This window comes from Bubalus kerabau, chromosome 14 (genome assembly GCF_029407905.1).
Source record: "Bubalus kerabau isolate K-KA32 ecotype Philippines breed swamp buffalo chromosome 14, PCC_UOA_SB_1v2, whole genome shotgun sequence".
In the NCBI taxonomy this organism is placed as follows: domain Eukaryota; kingdom Metazoa; phylum Chordata; class Mammalia; order Artiodactyla; family Bovidae; genus Bubalus; species Bubalus kerabau.
Window position 1 is genome coordinate 62,634,879 of NC_073637.1, and position 19,727 is coordinate 62,654,605.

The 19,727-nt window shown below is 38.8% G+C and overlaps 1 protein-coding gene across 10 annotated transcripts in view; it reads right to left on the minus strand.

Moving 5' to 3' along the window:
* RIMS2 (regulating synaptic membrane exocytosis 2) overlaps positions 1-19,727 on the minus strand; it is a 611,677-nt gene that overhangs the window by 26,574 nt on the left and 565,376 nt on the right. Inside the window, exon 1 of one of the 10 annotated variants that reach the window (XM_055546479.1) lies at positions 4,105-4,382. The exons of the other annotated variants lie outside the window; for them this stretch is intronic. Coding sequence (XP_055402454.1) covers positions 4,105-4,240 — 136 coding nt within the window. The 5' untranslated portion in view covers positions 4,241-4,382. Of the gene's footprint in view, positions 1-4,104; positions 4,383-19,727 lie in introns of those variants that run through there. 10 annotated transcript variants of the gene reach the window in all.

Sequence of the window (19,727 nt, forward strand, 5' to 3'; positions counted from 1 at the left end):
TAATAAATTTATTTATTCTGTTAAATAGTATTAAGTTGATAGGATCTCTCCTTCTGTAGGATTGCCAAGTCAAATTTTAAACAAAGAAGGAAGAAGGCCACAAAATCAAGCAAATCAAATTTGTCACATACTATATGTATGTAAACAAGTAACCCTAAGATATCTTGAAAAGCCAGATCTAAAAATATTAGGATATACGCCATTTCCCTACATTACATGACCATAACCATTGCCCCTGGATCTATGGGTGGGAGACTTGCTTCTCCTACACGGATTGGTAACCATTTCAATGGTTTCTTCTTTCTCAAAATTATTATAATGCTTAAAAATTCTACAAACAGTAACATCCTATATTGGAGTGGTAGACTCAATGTTGGGGCCAAGGGGCTTACATAATGATGCTAATACTTAACTCAGAGAGTTCAATGATAAATAAACATAATTTAGAAATAGTTAAATAACAAGTATATGCTATTATCATTACTTTTATTTAAAATAAAACTATTCAGAGATTTGGAGAATAGTTATCTGGAGTATATCCAGGGACAAAGAAGCAAAAAAAAAAAAAAAAGGAAAAAGGAAAGCATACAAAAAAAATTGTTACAAAGACCAGTCGACAATCTTATTTTATTTTGCTTATACTAATGACCCTTTCCTCCTCACTCAAGTCAACCCTATTGAGATTTATAATCTGTGGCCAAGTTCCTTAACTATTCAGTCTCAGTTTTCACATGTATAAATTGATAATAATAATAAGTTCCTTGAAGAATTATCATGAAATCAAAGGAATGAGGCAAAGGAGAAGGTGCTCAATGAATGGTAACCACCATAATGGTTGTACTTGATTTTCAAAATATAGCACGTTGCAAGGAAATGCAGTAAAATAATGAAGAACAATACACAGAATAGTTGGGATTATAAACTTCAGAGCCAGATTATGGGTTTTGATCCCAACTCCACTTACCGGCTGTGGACTCTGGGCAAACTGCTCTCAAAGGTATGTAAGAGGCACTGAGAGCTATCACTGATGTCTGAACCCTTGTTTAACCCTCATTTCTCAGGCTACCCTTTCTGTGAGTCCTCAGTTAGGCTTTCTTATCATCTTCTTATTGCACTCTGTACTTCACCTTCCTAGGCCCTGTCACGGTTTTAATTACATAGCTATTTCCTATTAATATCTCTCTCCACTAGACTGAGTTCTAAGAAGATAGGAAGCATATTCAGCTAATTAGGGACTACCACAGTGACTAACACATCTCAGAGCCTCAGGAAATATTTCTGAATGAATGAATGAGTAAATAGAATATAGTCTCTCACTAAACGTCTCAGCACTTCTTGTGTAAAATAATAATGCCTGGATGTGCTGTCCAAGAGAGAAATGAGAATATGGAATTGGAAGGCAGAGTACATTTGAGATCAGTTAGCTGTTGCACTATTTTTGAAAAGACCAAAAAAAAAAAAAAAGAAAAAAGAGAGACTAGCTTTAAAATCAGACTGACTACTGAACTGATCAACTGAAAGAAGTGAAAATGTTAGTCATTCAGTCATATCTGACTCTTTGTGATCCCAAGGACTGTAGCCCGCCAGGCTCCTCTGCCCATGGAATTCTCCAGGTAATAATACAAGAGTGGGTAGCCATTCCCTTCTCCAGGGGATCTTTCCAACCCAGGGATGATTACTTTGGTTAAATCACACTGGCTGGCAGACTACTGCTCTCTTTTGAAAATCATCTGTTGTGATGAATTTTCTTTATAAATTAGTATGGTTTCACAGTTATGACTATAATAACTTGGTCCTGAGTAAGCTTATAAGAGTATGTTATCCACATGAATTATATGTGTCCTGTGGGGGTGTCTCAAGTGAAAAAAATTACAGAGAAGCACCACTCCAGGCCAGTGATTTCTAACTTTTATAACTCTTCAGGGCATATTGAAAAACCCTCAACAATCTCAGCACTTTCAAGGGTGGTAGGAGTATAGCAGAATCAAAGAAGAAAGTTAGGATTTCTTCTCTTGGCGGTAAAATGACTATAACCCAGTGGAAAGACCTCTAATTTATGGGGAGTGCCTCCTCTCTGGTTACTTGTACAGAACTATATGTTTCATTTTAAAAATGTTGGCTTCCTTATGGAACATTTTGTCTTGGCAACTCAAGAAACCATATTATAGGACAGAAATCTGTTCCAATTTCCCATGTGTAGATGTAGGAATTTCCTTTGGGATTAGTCTCCAAGAGTCAAGGTTAAGTCAATGTACTTAAAATTTAGAAAAATTTTCATTTACATAAGTTTATTTTTTGTCTCAAAATGGCTATTAGGATGGTATTTTGTTAATCCAATAATTGTAGCTACCACTTAAGAAAGAATGATGATAGCTTACCTGAAACAAAGTCAAGACTGAAGACTTGGTGTAAAAATTCAAATTGAGAAATGAGTTTATAACAATGTGTCTTATTTAAATATGTATCTCTACATACACCTAGATTTGAGTTCTAGTTTCAACACTTACTAGGTATGTGATTGTGGCCAAGTGTATGCAAATAATAAACTCGTATAGCTTAGTTTGGGTAAACAGGTTGTGTGATTGACTGGGTTTATATGCTGACTATTACCTTCTATCTGGGTGACCTTCGGCAAGTTCTTAATCTCTCTGCCTAGGTTTCCTCATTTGTTAACTGGGGATTATAAAAGCTCTGTCTCATAAGACTGCTGTGGGCCTAAAAGAGTACGTGAATGTCAGGTTTCTAGAATAGTGCCTGGCTAATAACAAATACTGAAAGTTTTAGCTACAATTATGATCATTCCTTTTACCCAATTTGATTTTCTAATTTCTTGACTTGTTTATATCTCCTGAAATGTTAATCATTTAATAACAGAAAACAAGTCAAACATAAATGTATAATAACAGTAAAAGATTAGTATGAAAATTAAAAGTTACATTTATATAGAGACGTAGTACCATACCATTAAACCTGTATTAATCTAATGAAAACTGATACTGCAACAAAAAGCTAGAAGAAACCTAGACAGCAATAACTAGCAAGTTATTCTGAAAAACAATTTTCAGATGTATTTTTAATCAGCCATTTTCCACCTCCTGTCCTCCACTGGGAAAAATGGAAAAAAATTATTTCTACCTGTTCTCAGAGCAGGTAATTTCCTTCAAATCAGGGCTCACTGCAGATTTACAAATAAGAAGTCATTGATTGTCACAGAATAAAAGCAAAGTAAATCCTAAAATAGAGGTAATATGATGATGATAACAGATCTACCCTGGTATATGTATGTGCAAAGATGAACAGTTTACAACTAGCTTATCAATAAATTGATAAACGGCATTTCAAATGTTGGGGCACTATTATTTAGCAGCCAATTCTTACTTTGATTTACAAATTATGTTTCTAGTATTAGTTGTTAAATCTTATAGGAAAGTTTTTCACAAAGAAAACCTATGTTGTGTTATTGAAAACTTTATGAAGGACTTCACGTCACTTGGTGAAAAGTTTAAAAGTTGAGTCCCCTTCAGCTGTCTTTCTCATTATCTCAATTAAAATGGCATCACTCAAACACCAGAGATTGACAACCAATGGTCAGAGTATTGTGCCTGCCAACAAAGTTCAAGTGCCCACAGCACAGACCAGCCTTTTGTACTGTCAACCTTTGACCGGTCCATTGTATTACCCCCTCTCCTCATTCGGATCGTGTTTCAAAGCTCTGCTACTGCTTTTCCCTTTACTTTTTGATTATTTCTGTCCTTGAAATCAAATGCTAATACCAAGACGGCGGGAGGAAACGGAAACAAGACCAAGTGGGGTGCACCCAGTAGCGCCACCTTGCCACCCACCCCATCCTCATCCAACTCTCATGCACTGTTGAAGTCAACTTCATTAGGAAAACCAAGTCAGCGCCTGTGGAGCCCTCCAAACCACCAATCAACAGAACTCCTCGGCCAGCCGGCGCTCTGGGGGTCTCTGGCCCCAGTCACAGACCCGAGAGGAGAGGGTAGGAACACTGCTACTTGGAGTTCTCCAAACCCTGCCAACCCTCCAACCACCGACTTCTCGAGACGGGAGATGTACAGGCTGAAACCCCAACTACAGCCTCACCTTCTTCCTCCAGGGAGTTCATACAGGGAAAGTAGCCGGCCAGTGCCTCGAAGGAGGCGGAGAGGCTGCTCCGGCTCTGCGAGCGCTGCATGGAGCGCCCCGCGGCGCCGGCGCCCCCTAAGCCCTGCCGGCCCATCTTGGACGAAGACCCGCTCTTCCCGCGGTACAAGATACGAGGCGTCTTGGCGGCTGGGGCGCGGCGACCGCAGCGCTTCGAGGGCCGCGATGGTGCCGCGGGACCCCAGGGAACTGACCCCTGCCTCCCTGACCTGGTCCGGACCAGACGTGGCTTTCTTGGCTTCCGGGGGCCTCCACTTTTTGGGGGGGCGGGGGGGCGGGTAAAAGGAAGGGATCCAGGCAGTGGCGAGCGGGGACGCGGTTCCTCGATGGGAAAGTCCGAGGTCTCGCCAGGAGGGAGCTGAGGTTCCCGGAGGCTGTGGCTGCGAGTCAGTCTTGGCGCCCTCCCCTCTCCGGGAGATGCTGCTGATGCTGAGGTCCCCGCCAATCAGCAGCCGGAGGGGGAGGCGGCGGCGGCGGCTGCAGCACCTCGGAGGGCTGGAGGCTTGGAGCGCGCACCTCAGGTTCAGGACAACTGCGACCTCCTGTAGCTCCAGCTGTTTCCGCTTCTCTCCCCCCTCCCCGCCCCCAACCGCGTGATGAAAGCCAGAGAAGGGTCGTTAATTAGAGACAATAGGTTAGGCATCGCAGATGGGTATTATCTCAAATTTTTGGTAGTCACTTTCCCTCTCCTCGGTCTCACTTAAAATTTATTAACGCTCCTCAAGCATAGACAGGGAATACTGAAATTTTCTCCAAATCATAAAACAAAGGCTCCCCAATTTTCAACAGGTTCCATAAAAGCCTACAATTAGCTTTCTCCTTTATCTTCTTTATTAAAAAGATAAAAAGTCAACAGAAGGTAAAAAAGGTTTAAAAAAAAAAAATCAAAAGCCTGAAAAAGCATCAACACAAAAAAATGGACTGTGATGTTTACCAATTTTGCTTTAATTTTAAGAATTTTTAATGCTTTTTCCCCCCAAATTAATGTGTTACCTATTGTTGCTAAGAATGAAAATGAGCACTGTTAGGCTTTCAAAGGTAACATCCTCTTAACATAAACCTGGAAGCAACACAGACATACAGAACACAACAGTTTGTAAGTGAAATAACATCCCATTCTGCAAATCGCAGATCTCTATTCCAGAAAATAGAGCAACCGTAATTCCATTTTGCTGTTGCTGCTGTTAAGTCACTTCAGTTGTGGCTGACTCTGTGCAACCCCACAGACAGCAGCCCACCAGGCTCCCCTTTCCCCAGGATTCTCCAGGCAAGAATACTGGAGTGGGTTGCCATTTCCTTCTCCAAAGCATGAAAGGAAAAAGTGAAAGTGAAGTCACTCAACCGTAGAAGGCAAAAGACTGTCCTCCTTTTTGTAACCTTAGACAAGCCCCTTGACCTCTCAGTTTCCCCACATAGGCAGGTGGGAAGTCAGGGAACAATGGTGATTCCAGACCTAACCGTGTCACAGCTTGATTGCTGGCTGTATGTTTTAGGGGATTTCAAAAGTGTTTGTAAAATGTAAATTATGCAATCTAAAATGGTTCTTTCATACCATAAGTATTTCCTGATTACTACATATGTACAAGTTCTTTGCTTGATATACTGGGAAAGACAAGTAAAGTCACTCAGTCATGTCCGACTCTTTGCGACCCCATGGGCTGTAGCCTACCAGGCTCCTCTGTCCATGGGATTTTCCAAGCAATAGTCCTGGAGTGGATTGCCATTTCCTTCTCCAGGGGATCTTCCCAACCCAGGGATCGAACCCGGGTCTCCCACATTGTAGACAGGCGCTTTACAGTCTGAGTCGCCAGGTAAATACAAACACTCATTCAATTAATAGTAATTGAGCTCCTAGTGTATGTCAGGTACCTTTGTCAATACTGAGGGCATATGGTGATCCAAGCAGATAGAAATCCTTGCTCTCATAGAGCTTATAATCACGTAGGGGGGGAAAGACACACACACACAAATCAGTAAATTATATAGTGTTTAAGGGGGGGGATAAGTGAAAATAGCAAAAAATAAGGGGTATAGGACAGCAATTCAAACAATAGTTGTCAGGGTGGATATCATTGACAAAGTGACATCTGAATAGAGGTATAAAGAAGCTGAGAAAGTAAGCCATTTGTATATGCGAGGGAGAGGGTTAGTTTGAGGCAAAGAGCCTCCAGGACAAGCTCCCTAAGATATAATGTCCTCATGTGTCCACAGAATAGCAAAGAGGCCAGGGTGGCTGGAGTGGAGTGAGTAGGAAGGAATGGAGGTCAGAGAGATGAGACAGAGAAGGGACAGATTACACAGGGGTATGCAAACAACTTTGGCTATAGCACATCACAATTTAGACAGTACAAAACAATGCACTCACATAATAACCCTCTCAAATCTTTCTAAAAATTAGGAAGCTTCCAGGACAACTAAGAGTGCTATCACATAACAACTTTTTGTTGCTTAGACTTAGGATCGGGCTTCCCTGGTGGCTCAGATGGTAAAGAACCCACCTGCAATGCGGGAGACCTGGGTCGATCCCTGGGTTGGGAAGATCCCCTGGAGACGGGAATAGCAACCCACTCCAGCATTCTTGCCTGGAGATTCCCCGTGGACAGAAGAGCCCAGTGAGCTACAGTCCATAGGGTCACAGAGTCAGACATGACTGAGCAACTAAGCACAGCACGCAGACTTAGGATCATCCAGGTTTCTTGCTTCTGTTTTTCTGATAGACTTTTTTTGTCCTTCCTGCTACTCTCTTAGTTCAATTTCCTATTCATTATTCACCTTCCTAAAATACCAGTGTTTCAACAGAACATTGATAGAACTAGGAACTCTGAGTATTTTCTCACACCTTATTGCTTTTATTCAGAGATAGAAATGTTTTTAATAAATGAAATTTTCATTAGAAGAATAGAGAGTCATAGCATTTTGAAAACTGAAAGGACTATTGGAAGTCATCTAATGCGTTTTTTAAAACTGTGGGTCACCAATTTTTGGTGAATAACAAAAATAACTTACTATTAGAATGAGCCCCATTCTAAAAAATAAAATTAGAGCGCAGTAACTAATACAATGCAGTTTTTGTAACAACAGCAGTATTAGGTCATGAATATGTGTGCATTTCTGTGTGTTTGTGTGTTTACATGTGTTTACTAAGTTGTCATCAAGAGAAATGTTTCAAGGAAGAGGGACTAAGTAGGAAAATCCTAGGAAAATAAATTGGCCAAGGGTGGAAAAGCTTTATTTTGGTATCCAGGACATCATAATGAGAGTTGAAAGTCATTTAGGAAGGGGGTTATCTTGGGTTCCTACCAGTGACACCATAGTGATAGGAAATCTAAGACCTGGATCAGTGGTCACGCCACAGTTGCTTGGGTCCTGCCTTCTCTACATTAATAACCTGGCCTTATGCTCCAAATGCTGAAGCTGAAGCTCCAATATTTAGGCCACCTGATGCAAAGAGCTGACTCATTGGAAAAGACCCTGATGCTAGGAAAGATAGAAAGTAGGAGGAGAAGGGGACCACAGAGGAAGAGATGGCTGGATGGAATCACCAACTTGATGCACATGAGTCTGAGGAAACTCCAGAAGATAGTGAAGGATAGGAAAGCCTGGTGTAACAGTCCATGGGGTTGCAAAGAGTCAGACAGGACTGAGCGACTGAACAACGAATGGGCCAAGAAGAGTTTAGTTTGGAATAGCCCAGATGCATCTGTTTCTTCATGAGCATCACTTCTCTCGTGCAGATTCAGAACAAAGTTGTCCTGGGAAGCTTTTTGATAATTTTTCCTATAGTTGGGATTTGAGAGATATAAGTAAGTCAGAGAAGAATGACACAAGGAGAAACAGGAAGTATAAAGAAAAAAGAAGGAAAGCACCTTATTTCAGGGAAGGAAGCATCAAGGAGAAAGAAGACCATCTGCACACAAGTATCAGAGAGAGACAATAATGGCCAGGGACCTCTAGTCTTGAATGATAACATGTGGAATATATGGAACTTATTGAGAACATTCACAATTCCTCTTTTCTGGTCCTATGCTTCAATGTTTTCGTATATAATAAATATATAAATAATATTTCTGGTTTCTATGTTTTTAAAAGTTGATTTACTATTCCTTATTCCATTCCGATAATATGTACTACCAACATACCAAAGAAATTTAAAATTTACATAAAAAGTTAACTATTGATAAAAGATTGGAAATGTCATTTCCTCCATACCAGAAAGGACATTCAAATGGCTTTGGATGTAGTTTTCAAATGATGGGCTACTATTTTGTTTCATTATGTAAACTAAACCTAATTTCAGAATCATTATAATCTTGGAGAAGGCAATGGCACCCCACTCCAGTACTCTTGCTTGGGAAATCCTATGGACGGAGGAGCCTGGTAGGCTGCAGTCCATGGGGTCACTAAGAATCGGATATGACTGAGCGACTTCACTTTCATTTTTCACTTTCATGCATTGGAGAAGGAAATGGCAACCCACTCCAGTGTTCTTGCCTGGAGAATCCCAGGGACGGGGGAGCCTGGTGGGCTGCCGTCTATGCGGTCACACAGAGTCAGACACGACTGAAGTGACAGCATACTTATAACTTTCTTACTCATCCAAAGATAATCAGAGAAAAAGTGAGTCACAAATTTATATACTAATCACTTTCTAAAAGCAAATTCTGGCCTTGAAAAAAATACCACCAATATATATGAAAATTATATTTTTGAAGAAAAGATATATAGATTGATATAGCTTGCATGTGATATCATAACATTCTATTTGATGAATATGAAACATCACACCAATTATGCCACTTAATTCTTACATTAATCCTGAGTGTCATTATTTCTTTAAAGATGAGTTAATGCTCAATAATATTGAGGTTCAATGCCCTATATACTATATCACAGGTGTCTCACATATACATAAATACAGATGAAACATATGAAACAGAGATGATAGATACAAAATGAACTATGTAGTAAATTATTTGGTTCAAAATAAATACTGAAAAAATATATTTAAAGCTATAATGTTTCTTCTAACAATATAATAATATTAAATCCATATTTGCTCTTTTAATCAAAACATATTAATATCACATAGCCATATCAACCCTGAATATTCATTGAAAGAACTGTTGCTGAAATGGGAGCTCCAATACTTTGGTTACCTGATGCAAAGAACCAACTCAATGGAAAAGACCCCGCTGCTCGGAAAGACTGAAGGCAAAAAAAAGGGCAGCAGAGAATGAGATGGTTGTATAGTATCACCAACTCAATGGACATGAATTTGAGCAAACTCCAGGAGATAGTGGAGGACAGAGGACCCTGGTGTGCTACATTGCATGGGGTTGCAAAGAGTTGGACACCACTTAGCTACGAAGACAACAACAACAACATATGTATTTCCACTCAATTCTAACAGGACCAGAAAGTTACATGTCATTTATTTTATATATTTATTATTGTATACATTTATTATATGTATCATTTTTTATAATAGTTTCTCCAAAAAAAAAAATCACCAAAATTTTAAAGAGTGTTAAATTAGCTTATTCCTGAAATAGAAGCTTGGTCACTGAAGTGAATGCATAAAGAGGTTATTATGTGAAGTAGTTACATAGTGTCTAGACCAAGGATTAGTTCAACTGGGAACACAGTTGTGCCGTTGGCAGCCTTGCTCTTTTCTATGCTAGAAATGATGTAGGCAATGATGATGAGAATGCAAACTACTAATAAAGGATAGGAAAGAGGAAGTAAGTCATTCTGGAAAGTAGGGGGAAAAACAAGTACTAAGGCCCAGAAATGCATATGCTAAAAAGACACAGAAATAGAATTCTTATTGTTACTTCATCACTATTTGGTGTATTCAGTCATCCCAGAAATTGCTGGTTGTTAAAAGAGATAGGAATTACTCAGAATAGGTACAAAGCCACATTGCAGACTAAACTAACCTTTTTATTCTTGATAACACCTTTGCTCTTGATAATATAGAAATTCATCTCTACCTCAGTCTTCACAATAGATTTCAATTACCTTTGCCATGCTGGACCATTCCTCTCTATGACCGCAAATAATCCTATACTAAATAGGAATATTTGTGGATATATTTTGGTTTGTTTTACTCAAAACTAACTCTCAAAATACTTGCAAACAATGTGACTGACAAGGGATTAATCTCCAAAATATACAAACAGCTCATGCACTTCCAGTATCAAGAAAACAAACAATCCAATAAAAAAAAATAGGCAGAAGATCTAAGTAATAGGTAAGATCTAAGACATTTCTCCAAACAAGACATACAGATGGCCAAAAAGCACATGAAAAGATATTCAACATCATTAAGTATTAGAGAAATGCAAATCAGAACTACAGTGAGGTATCACATCATACCGGTCAGAATGCTGTTGCTGCTGCTGCTGCTGCTTAGTAGCTTCAGTTGTGCCTGACTCTGTGCGACCCTATGGACAGCAGCCCACAAGGCCCCTCTGTCCACGGGATTCTCTAGGCAAGAATACTGGAGTGGCTTGCCATTTCCTTCTCCAACCAGTCAGAATGGCCATCATCAAAAAGTCTACAAACAACAAATACCGGAGAGGGTGTGGAGAGAAGGGAACCTAATGACACTATTGAAGAGAAAGCAAATCAGTGCAGCCACTATGGAGAATAATATAGAGGTTCCTTAAAAAACTAACATGTGAACCATCAATCCTACTCTTGGGCATGTATTTGGAGAAAACCATAATTCAAAAAGATACGTGTATCTAAGTGTCCACTGAAGCACTGTTTACAAGAACCAAGACATGGAAACAACCTGAATGTCCATTGACGGGGAATGGGTAGTAGTATATACATACGAGGGAATAACAGAAAAGAATGAAATGATGCCACTTGAAGCAACACAGGTAAACCTAGAAATCAACATACTGAGCGAATTAAGTCAAAGAGAGTAAGACAATATCATCTGATACCACTTACATGTGAAATCTAAAAAATTATATAAATGAACTTATTTACAAAACAGAAACAGATTCATAGACTTAGAAAACAAACGGTATTACCAAAGGGAAAGGATGAGGGAGTTTCCCAAAATTAGGAGTTTGGGATTAACATAGACACACTACTATTTATAAAATAGATAACCAACAAGGACCTACTCTACAGCACAGGGAACTCTACTCAGTACTATGGACTAACCTATATGGGACAAGAATCTGAAAAATAATAGATACAGGTATACCTGAATCACTTTGCTGTACACCTGAAACCAATACAACATTGTAAATCAACCCAGGAATCGAACCCGGGCCTCCCACATTGCAGGCAGACGTTTTACCATCTGAGCCATAGGGGAAGCCCCTGTAAATCAACTACCTTCCAATATAAAATAAAAATTTAATTAAAAAACCCCAGTTCTCAGAGTCCATACATATATGTGTGCGTGTGTGTACACAGTCCTTTAAGACAATGGTTTCCAAGTTTGAGAAACTTCCTGTGCCAGTATTCTCTTCATTATTCCAACCAATGCTCTGGCTTTGTGATAAATTTAAACAGTTTTCATAGTAACATTCTCAAACATTTTAGAGAAAAGAAGAAATATTTCTTATAAACCCCTTGAAATTCTAGATGAACATCATTTAGCTACTTCTCATATCATTATGAGATCAACAGCATCGAGATTTTGTGGGTATAAACATTCTGCACAAATACACAGCAAGATTTAAGAATTTTATGTACATTTCAGGTCCAATGCCAATAACTATACAATATTTATAAACTGTGCATTTCAATGGCTTTATTCATTTATTATTCATTCATTCACTATTCACTTACTCAGTACTCATTTATTTCTTAACCACAGTGTGATGAGAATAAATTAGGTATGCATGGAAAATAGAGGGAGTCTCTTAATCACAATGAAGTCTAATTCCTGTTTGTTCATGTTTCTTCTTTTTCTTTATTAGCTAAAGCTTCCCTTATTTATTTCAACATACATACGAGAAAAGGCTTCTGATTACCATGCAGTTTAACTGAATTGTACATTGATTGTATATCAGCGGTTATACACTGCTTTAACTGGTGATACCATGCTGACATAAAAATGGAAAATGGAACATCTTTCATAGAAATTTGGCTTAACTGTCTGGTTGACTTTTAAATAGGCATTTGGTTTTTCATTATATATTAAGGCATAAAATTTATAACAAAGTTACTTAAAGTTGTTAAAAATCAAAGGCAGTAAAGAAGATGAAGATTCTCTTAAAGCAATAAAAATTGCAGGATTTTAAATAGTATATTGCAAAAAAAAAAAAAAGCCCATGAAAAACATTCATGGTATACAGATCCAGGTCAAACATCACCTAGATTGGGCATAAGTGAATTGCTGCCTGAAGGAAGTTCTATTTGGAGCTCTAGTACATTAGGTAAACAGTTCAGACTGTGTGCAAAGTGGCCGACGTGGGTACCAAACTAAGCAACTCATCATCAGCTGACTCCCATTTAAGGCACTCAGTATTACAGACACCTTGAAAGTAACAGTTTGTCTGTCTTGTTGATATGAAACTTCATAATAGGAAGTAACAATACAGATGAAATATGTTTTCCTCCTAAAATCCAATTCAAAATGGTACCATCTAATATGCTTTAGTTATACTCCCCAAATAAGGTGAGAAGCTCAGATCTAACAAGACAGAGGCCTCAGGAAGAGGTCAGTTTGTGGTGTCATACAGAAATTCTCTGAGATACAAGTAACTATAAGGAGGCAAATCAGTATGTGTTCTAGTTACAGGAATATTCTGTGATTCCTTGACCACTGCTTTATAACTTGGATTCTTCTGCTTGGCAACTCTTTCTGTAACTCAACCTAACAGAGTACTGTTTCAGATCTCAACCTCCTTTCCCATACTTGACACCAAATTGAGAAAAGACTTCCAGAGAGGACCCAAAAAGTCTCGATTAACAGCCTAAACAACAATTAAATATGCATCTATTTACACACACATATGGGGCTTCCCAGGTGGCGCCAGTTGTAAAGAACCCAACTGCCAATGCGGGAGAAGTAAGAGATGTCGGTTCGATCCCTGGGTTGGGAAGATCCCTTGGAGGAGGGCATGGCAACCCACTCCAGTATCCTTGCCTGGAGAATCCCAAGGACAGAGGCACCCAGCGAGCTATGGTCCATAGGATCACAAAGAGTTGGACACCACAGAAGCTACTCAGCACACATGCATGCATATATACACATATATATTTAAACTGGCAACACCATTCAAAAAGCCTTTCCAGAAATGTTTATTTGTAGTCTAGCCACTATTTATCAGCATTTGAGCATAGAAAAAGTGGTGAAGAATTTCTGAGTTCCTTTATTTTCTGTTCTGCATTACTTTTTGTGTGTGATTATCTGTCATTTGATCTAACATCTAGAAAAAAGGCATTGCTTCATAATTCACTGTTGTAAACTATTAATTTCATTTCAAGTAATACTGTATTTCACACTATGAAGGCAGCATTTTATGGCTTCTCTGGATGAGGCAAAAATACAAACTTTATGTCTTAATAAATCTTGTACTGCATCTGAATAAACACCAAGATACATTTTCAAGGACAGTGATCTTAAAAAATGTAATTATTACATATTTTATCACAATTCAAGGTAACTGCAATTTTAAACACATATAACATTTTGACTACTATTTCTAATTTCATTTATTAAAAATGATTTATTTTTGTCCTCAATTTCAGATTATAGGTTAAGATCAGCTGACAAAGGGTACGTTTTCTGGCTTCTATAACCACTTAGAAGGTGCTTGTCTTCTGGAGACTAGAGTTCTACTAGAAGAACTCTAGTACTGGGAAGTAAATAGAAAGTCACAGCAGGAGTGAACAGCCCTTTGTCAACATTGTAAGCCACAGTCTGCTCCTGTACCCTGCAGAACCAGAGCTCCAATCACCCCCTTACTCTTAGGTCTGAGGCCCACCTCCATCCATAGTCTTATCCCAGCTTTACTCTCAACCTCTCTCATTATTACTCTGACCCTGTGATTACCCCAGACTTACCACACTGTGTCTCCTTTGCTTACGCCTCTCTGTGGACGAACTTCTGACATAAATGACAGGAAGGTAATGTCCCCCTATGAATGAAGGTTCTTTTGGCCTCCATACATTACAGTACTCCTTTTGATACGAGGTCTCATGAGAGAGAAAGATCATAATTTTTTTCCATAGTGGAGTATGTTGAGAAAAGTGTAAAACAACATTGGAGACTAAACAGCTCTATGAGACTCTATTATCAACATGTATTTCTCACTATAATGATCACAATAATTATAAGAGAAATTCTCTAAATTATGTTTTCTGTAATGTTCTGCTGAGTGTGCGCCAGTTTAAGAAATTAACGACAATGAAACAATTGTTGATGGTGTGTCAAAACTACTATAAGAATCTCTATAAAAACTTATCCTGTAAATGTCTTACTTGTACTGGCCTCCATTCATTGTTTGTGTTCCATTTGCAGACTACTGCTTAGAATTTTAATAAGTTTCATGTTAAACACTTACTAGAACTCATCCTTTCAGAGTCATTTTAGAGGGAGCAAGCCCCTATATACTCCTTGAGGTTACTAACATCATCTAGTATAAAAGAAAATAACTTGTTCCAGTTTTTAAGGGACAATCCAAGAAATGGAATAACTACTTTAGTTTACTGAAAACTCCATATGCAGTTCCAAATGCTCAGCTTCTGACATTAATTCCCCATGGTATAGTTTTCCCCAAGTTCTCCATATTACGTTTGTCTAATGCATAATACTTTTCTTTCATACAGTGACTTTCTCTCAAGTATTGTTTTCCAAAATCTATACATTCATGTCTAAAACATATCCATGTAACTTGTCAGGGCTAGTCCCTATTTCATATGTGCTAAAGCATAAGGAAGATAAAAGGTTACAAATCCATTAGTGATAGGATCTGGTGATGCCTGGACAGTTCAACTATAGGTTTAAAACTTTGTTTACATTTCTGCACATGAATAATTGGTCACAAAAATGTATGTCAAGGGTTAATGAATATGTTCCTATTAAAAGATAATCTATAGAAAAGAGCCTGCTGCTGCTAAGTCACTTCAGTCGTGTCCGACTCCGTGTGACCCCATAGATAGCAGCCCACCAGGCTCCCCCGTCCCTGGGATTCTTCAGGCAAGAACACTGAAGTGGGTTGCCATTTCCTTCTCCAATGCATGAAAGTGAAAAGTGAAAGTGAAGTCGCTCAGTCGTGTCCGACCCTCAGCGACCCCATGGACCACAGCCTTCCAGGCTCCTCCATCCATGGGATTTTCCAGGCAAGAGTACTGGAGTGGGGTGCCATTGTAGAACTAATTGACTACTCAACCATTTGATATTAAACAGTATTAAACTGTTTCATCTATTCACTGCCACCACATGCATGCACAGTGCTAAGCATTTAAAGTAGTAAACAGTATCATTTACTAACTATTGATTAAAGCTACTCATTTCACTCATTTATTATTTTTCAACTGATAAATATAGAAACGCTAAGGAAATAGGTCAAGTAATGCTATACAATTAAAAATAAAGACTGACATCATAGACTAGCATGTATTTGGAACATGTGTATGCAGCTCAAAAGCTTTTAACATATGAGCACCAAAGCAAAACAAAGACAGCTTAAGTACTCCTGTTTTGACTAGAGTAATGCTACACTTTCAAGATCATAAGACATTAAGTTTAAAAATTATAGTACTACCACATTCTAAAATACAAGTTTGGAAAAGCACAGTATTCAACAAGAACATGGGCTTCCCTGGTGGCTCAGATGGTAAAGAATCTGCCTGCAATGTGGGAGACCTGGGTTCGATCCCTGAGTTGGGAAGATCCCCTGGAGGAGGGCATGGCAACCCACTCCAATATTCTTGCCTGGAAAATCCCATGGACAGAGGAGCCTGGCGGGCTACAGTCCATGGGGTCACAAAAAGTCAGACACGACTGAGCAACAAAGCATAGCACCCAGCACAACAAGAACACAGAACCAAAGGGGAAATCTGAGAATAAATTACTTTGGTTATCACACACACACATGCACACACATACACATATGCACAAGCATTAAACTGTGGAGGCACAAGTGACTCAGAAAGAATAAACTAAACTAACAAAAATATAATGAATCAAAAAATCTAAGAGCAGCATTCTACCACTCTTCTGGTCTGAAAGCATTATCTTCTCTTGAATTCCATTATATTCTTAGAATTTTACTCTCATTTCCCTTGCATCTCCTCATTAACCCTCATGGCTGACTTCATCTTCTCTATCAAATTTCTACCTTTAACATCTTTAACACATCCTGGGCCACCTTCTCTCATTATACTTGCTTCTTTTCTTATCATTCCTCTCTAAATAAATTGACATCAGCCAAATGGTTGCTCAAACCAGAAATTTGGACATCCTGTTTTATTCCTTACTTTCCCATACTGTATGTCTCTCTCATCCAATCATCACCAAATTCTATTGATTCTATCTTTAAAATAGACCTCATATCCACCCATTTCACTAATCCTATTGCAAGCCACTTTCACTCTTACCATCCAGATATTATTCATAAAGCAGCCAGGATTATCTTTTTAAAATTATGTTGGGTCACATCACTACCCTTCTAAAAACACATCAATGTCTTTCACTGCAATTACATAAAACACGAACATATAGCCTGACCTCCCTCGAGCATTCTATTAACTTCTTCATATCGAATGGTTTTATTTATTACCCAGTAAGACATCCATGTGGTGCCTGGTTTCTGTTATTTACTCCAAAAATCACTGAGTATCTTTCCCTATAGTGATTTTTCTTGTTTCGTTATAGTGATACCCACTACAGAAAGTATTCTGCAATTTAAAATAGACCTTTTCCTCCTTGTTTCTTATACTTCAGTGTAAAGGGAGCTATGTAAAGGTTAGTCAATTCCTACCAAACATTTCCCCAGGTCTCATGAAATGCACTGTGTCTCTGGCCAGGAATTCTTCACAGCTATATCTCAGCTTGGTGATTACTTAACACAACAATAACTTGTTGGAAGAGGATTTTGAAATTTGCACCTGCTTCCCTGAAGAACATGTGACTCATTTATGCAGTGAACTGCTATTACTGATGAGAAAGTACCCCATTCTTACAATAAAAAACAGTGGCAGTAGGCTCAGAACCTCAGGACCATGATATAGGCCATCAAATATTGCATATTAATACTTAACATTTCATAATTTAATAATATAATTATATTATTTGATCCCATCTATATAGCTATTAGGAATTCATTAGAATGAATTTTAACATTACAAATTTTTAAATTTCATCTCTCTTGTCCCCTCCAATAAAACCTGCCATTCCCTCTGTGCTAGCCCTGCAGCTGGATGAAGAGGATGGTTACCCACGAGGGAAAGATGATTTGGTCTAGCACTAATGGCCATGCGGGCCCAGCTCCTGAAACTCTGCAGTGTAGAGTCATCATCCCTTCTTTTAGGCACTTGGCAGACATTTCAAGTCTCATGTCAAAACGAAGCCTGATTTTTATTCTGAAACTACAATTAAGTTATCTCTTTAAGAAATGTGTAATTTTAGGCAAGTCATTGAATCTCTCTGTCCCTTAATTTCTTTCCTAAAAAGAGGTTAGATAATGTCTATATACCTTTATATACTTCTTTACACTGTTTAATAGAGATGGTCACAGAGCCCCCCTGCCTCCAGCTTTAATAATTTGAAATTTTACTTTCTGTTTTGTTCCATAGAGCACTGAGTCTCCACCCTCCTTCCCCCTTTGTACACTACATCCACTCCTTACTCAGGAGACATGAGGGCACAGTGGTTAACGGTGTGAACTCTGCAATTAAACAGGCTTCGGTATATATCCTCAGAGAAGGCAATGGCACCCCACTCCAGTACTCTTGCCTGGAAAATCCCATGGATGGAGGAGCCTGGTAGGCTGCAGTCCATGGGGTCATGAAGAGTCAGACACGACTGAGCGACTTCACTTTCACTTTTCACTTCCATGCACTGGAGAAGGAAATGGAAACCCACTCCAGTGTTCTTGCCTGGAGAATCCCAGGGACGGGGGAGCCTGGTGGGCTGCTGTCTATGGGATCACACAGAGTCGGACACAACTGAAGCAACTTAGCAGCAGAAGCAGCAGCAGGGTTTCCTAGTTCTTCCAGTTCCTAGCTGTATGACGACAGAGAATCACTTAAACTCTCTATGCTTCGGTTTTCTCATCTGTAAATGAGATATAATAATAATGTCCTTGTAGGTTGTTGTGAGAATCATCTCAACTAACAGTGAGCATGAAGCAGAGGACGGGATGGTTAGATAGCATCACCGACTCCATGGACGTGAATTTGAGCACACTCTGGGAAACACTGAAGGGCAGGGAAGCCTGGCGTGCTGCAGTCCATGGGGCTGCAAAGAGTTGGACACAACTTAGCGACTGAACAACAATAACAACAAAGTTCATAAATTCCAAATCATAAGCTCCATATTTCTGCTCTTCCAATTAAGACTTCTATTCCTGACGCATTGCAAACTTCAGGCTGGTTTTAAGATTAAAAGGAACTGGTGAAATACATTTGTCTTTCAGAGATATTTTCATTTTCAAACAAATGCTAAACTAATTGGTGAAACTTCAGGCAGTGCTATAAGTGATTTTTAAAAATACCTAGGCAAACCCAGGAAAGAACTGGTATGTTTTCTCACAGATAAACAAGCCTTTCCTGAGATTTTTCTCTGGGCACAGTTCTATTGAGTATCAGCTTTGTTACAGCTTTTCTCTTCCCCCTAAAAGTGAACCAAGGTCAAATAATTTTTTAAAAAACATCAGGTGTTCTAGAAGTGTTCTACCAGTGGAGGTTGAGGCTTGTTTTTCAGACAGGCATTTGTATGTTAAAGAACTATCTGTACATATATTTTTCAATATATTCAAATTTCATTAATACTACCTAAGAAATTTACCACCAACCTCTATGACGCACTCCTCTGAAGCAGAGGGAGAATGGCACACAGAAATATAACACATTAACCTAACAGCATTGTGTCAGACAAGATGGGTTTTTGATTCAACCGAGCCTGACAAAGCAGTCATCTCAAGGTGATTCATTCCACTTTCAGGATATAAGTGTATCATGTAGTTTGCATTTCCACATGACTATGATGTGAACATCACAAAGATTATTAAAGTGTCACAAGCATTTACAGAAATTCAGAATTTCACCCTAACATTACATACATACAGAGACAGGTCCACAATACGGAACATGGTACAGTACATTTATTTATATTTTAATGTAAGTCCACATGTGAAAACTGCTCAGATTTTATTTTATTCAAGTGGCCAGATGGATTCAGGATAAATTTATGTCCCCAAATGATTCTGCTATGTTTTATCCACCACTTTCTTGTGGGTGGAGTGAAAGGCAGAGGGTCTTACGCATCAACTACTCCTGCTGTACTGAGTATGAAGAACCTCAAAGACGTGGGAAGTGGCAATTCAAAAGATTCAAACTGTTGGTTTTGTGTCTTCCCTTAC